The sequence below is a fragment of the Malania oleifera genome, chromosome 7 (assembly GCF_029873635.1).
Source record: "Malania oleifera isolate guangnan ecotype guangnan chromosome 7, ASM2987363v1, whole genome shotgun sequence".
In the NCBI taxonomy this organism is placed as follows: domain Eukaryota; kingdom Viridiplantae; phylum Streptophyta; class Magnoliopsida; order Santalales; family Ximeniaceae; genus Malania; species Malania oleifera.
In genome coordinates, this window is record NC_080423.1 from 17221378 (window position 1) to 17224963 (window position 3586).

Genomic DNA, 3586 nt, shown 5'->3' on the forward strand with positions numbered 1-3586 from the left:
GTTCTGTACATAATTAAAAATGGGAAAAAGCGATCAAATTTATTATTTCTTTGTTCTAAATTAATCTTATCCAAACGGCCCCTAACTACTACTTGTTCTGTACATAATTAAAAATGGGAAAAAGCGATCAAATTTATTATTTCTTTGTTCTAAATTAATCTTTTGGTACCCAAAAAATGAATATTACGTAAAAAAAAGGGTCTACTTTTCCCTTAAAATTTATTCATTAAAACCCAAACGAACCGAGATTATTAAATTACTATTTTATCTAAAAGTTTAAGGTGTTAGATTGTGTGTCAACAATGTATATGAAACTTTAACACTTCCCACCGGGGGCATGTGTAGTCCGATAGTAAGAGAGATAAACACATGATAAATAACACTAAATATATTTTTTTTAAAAAAACTGTGGGCAACAAGACTAGAACCGAGGATCTCCTGATAACCTAATAACATGTTAGATTAACACTTAACTTAAAAGTTTAAGCTATTTGATTATGGGCTAGTAATGTATATCAAGCTTTAACAGAATACATCACACATGAAACAATTTAATTATAAGCTTCATTTAAACTGTCCACAAACCAATTCCAAAGATCAAACGTGGACCAGCTGATGCATATTCCATTATAGTTATCAGTTGTGTCCGTCGTTCCAAATTCCCAAAAAAAAAGGGCTTTAATCAATTTAAGTCTTAAGTAATTTTCCATTCTCAATTACACCCCTACACGAGCGCAAAGAAGGTGAACAGAGCCCCCACAACCGCCGATAAGACCAAACGCACCCTCTCACCAGCGCTGACGATCTGCACAGGAAACAGACACCCGTCCTGCGACGCGTTCACCGTGACCACCGTCGCCAACCCGTCAAAATCGCAAGCCTCTACGTCCTGATCCTGCATCTGGTAGTACATGTTGAACCCGTACGATATGTTCCCTCGCACATCCAAATGGTTACACGACGATCCGTAGCCCAGGCTGGTACAGTCCGAGTTGGCGCAGGCGTAGTTTATGTTGGATCCCACCAAGCTCATGTTCTTCACGTTCTTGTTCAACACGCACCACTGCAGCGGCTGGTACTGCACCCCCTTCGCCCCCACCGGCATCGTGTCGTTCCCCTTCCCGGAGAAATCCATCGGAAACTTCGGCTGCCCGTCGTAACGGAATATCCCCCAGTGCCGCTCGAAGTCTCCCGGCGCGATGCTCTTCATGTCTTCGTCGATAAGCCCGAAGAGGAACACTTCCAGGTGTCCTGGCCTGAGTGGGGTCCCCTGGTTCTTCGCCATCTTTTGGAAAAATCCGTCGTAGAATCTCTTCGCAAGTTTAACGTTGGCGTTTTTGTCTCCGTCGGTGGGCCATCCGATCTCGCCGACGAGGATCTTCAGGTCGGGGACGCCAGCCTTCTTGAGGGCCCAAACGAGGGTGTCGTAGTTGGCGTCGAACACGTTGGTGTACTGGACGTTGTTCTTGTCGGAGATGGGCTTGGCGCCACCGTCGAAGAAGGCGAAGTCGACGGGGAAGTTGGGGTTGGAGTAGAGGCTGAGGAAGGGGTAGATGTTGACGACGAATGGGGCGTTGTTGGCGTGGAGGAATTGGACGATTTGAGTCATGAGTGGCTTGATGTCGCGGCGGAAGATGCCGTCGGAGGGCTTGTCGGAGGCGGAGTCGTAGACATCGGCGTTCAGGGGGACGGTGGCTTTGATTGTGTTGCCGAGGCCGGCCTCGTTCAGAGCCCTCTGGATGTTTTGCAGAGCTGGGAATGTGGATTTCTGGAATGTGCCGTTGTAGCTCGTCAAAAACGGTTCGTTCCCCACTGCCACATACCTGCATGCATGCACGCACGCACGTAAGTAAATAAAACCCACTAATTTTTGTTGAGAGGTATAAAGGCCCAATAATATTAAGGGCAAGACCTGCCTGAAGTTTGGAAAGAAATACAAACTTCTCAATATTTTAAAATTTTTCGACGTTCCCTTAAAATTTTCAAAAATCTTAATACCTCCTAAATTATTTGTGAAATATAAGGAATGTTCATGTTTTTTTTTAGATCTTAAAGAAACATATATGGAACTGATAGCCTTGACAATTTTGAAATCTTACAAACGGCTTTCTTTTTGGAGAAAATTACTATCTTTTTACCCTAATATTTAAATGGAACAATATATATATGGGAATGTTCATGTTTTTATTTTTTATTTTTCATTTTTTTTTTTTAAGATCTTGAAGAAGATACATGGAACTCTCATAGTTTTGAAATTTTTGAAATCTTGAAAAAAGGCTTTCTTTTTTGAAAATTACTATCTTTTTACCCTAATATTTAACTGAAACAAATATATAATGCATATATATGTTGCTCACTTGATGTTGACAGGGGCGCCATGGCCGAAATGCTTGGTGACATTTTCTTTGACCCAGTCTTGGGCATTGCCATAGCTGCTGCTCATTTTGTCGAGCATGTTATTGGGGATGGCGAGCATGACTTCAATGCCGGTGCCGGCCAAGGCGCTGACGTACCAGGAATCGGCATCAAACAGCTTGACCTTGCTGAATCCATTGTCCTTGAGCATGCCGACGACGACGTCCGGCGAGAGAGGGTGGGAGGCCATGGTGCCCCAGTTCACGCCGACGGCATCAACGCAGCCCCCCGATGAGACCAGTACTACCAGCAGTGATATTAAGACGGCGGCCCATCTCAAGACCCCGGCTCGGGCCATGGTTTGAGCCGGTTCCGGAGGGGACGATGATGACGCCGGGGAACTGAGAAGGAGGAGCTGGGAGGAGGCGGTGGAAGGGGTGGATTGGATTGGATTGGCAGGTTGTACGTTCGTATATACCTGCATGCATGGGAATTAACCAAAATGCCGAGGTTGAAAATTACGTAATTAATTTGAAAAAGGGGTATTGGTAAATGGATGGATACGAGAGAGTTTCTTGACCAGTTTGGAAGAGACTTCATAGCGGATGGATTTGCGAATTTTGAGAGAGAGAGAGAGAGAGAGGTCAAAGGGGGATATTGAGGGTGGTGGTGGAGGAGAAGCCCCGACATCGTACCCGCCAAATGAAGCGTTCAGAAAGTTGTTAATTAGTTGTATTGCCAACTGACCCATTTCTATTCTTTAGACATTTCCAATGATCCCATGAGAAATTACAGAAGGGATTGGTCATTACATGTACGTGTACTTGCACCCGAAAAAAATTAAAGAAAGAAAAAAACAACAAAGATTTCATGTTTTTATAATTAATTATTGAAGAAAGTAAAAAGAAAAAAAATATAAATGTATACCAAATTTATGAACAAAATTTTGATTTTAGCCGTTAGTAATAAATTTTTCTTAATTTTTAATTATATAAATAAATTTTCATTTAATAGAATTTAATATTGAAAGAAAATACGGTGAAAAATGAATTTCCTCATCTTTTTTCCTTTCCTCTTTTTTTTTTTTCTAAATAAAATATTTAACCTAAATAGATCTTAAAGATATTTAACTTTATATAAGTTAGCCATTCAGAAAGGAATTGAAGAATTGAGGAGAAATAATGCAAAGTGTAATGCTCCAATTTCTTTCAAATCATACACTTTACTTACT

The 3586-nt window shown here is 41.6% G+C and overlaps 1 protein-coding gene across 1 annotated transcript; it reads right to left on the reverse strand.

Moving 5' to 3' along the window:
• Positions 1-724: 724 nt before the first annotated feature.
• On the reverse strand, positions 725-2713 carry LOC131160765 (glucan endo-1,3-beta-glucosidase 8-like). The gene is made up of 2 exons (XM_058116648.1): positions 2358-2713; positions 725-1823 (listed from the first exon to the last, which is right to left on the reverse strand). The coding sequence occupies exons 1-2, from the start codon at positions 2711-2713 to the stop codon at positions 725-727; spliced, it is 1455 nt and encodes a 484-aa protein (XP_057972631.1).
• Positions 2714-3586: the final 873 nt, after the last annotated feature.

What these genes read in the sequence shown, in the direction of transcription:
- LOC131160765 (XM_058116648.1), bottom strand. Translation starts at nt 2,713, where the DNA reads ATGGCCCGAGCCGGGGTCTTGAGATGGGCCGCCGTCTTAATATCACTG. An exon ending in GGCGCCCCTGTCAACATCAA is followed by an intron (nt 1,824 to 2,357) that starts GTGAGCAACATA and finishes GCATGCATGCAG; the next exon opens with GTATGTGGCAGTGGGGAACG.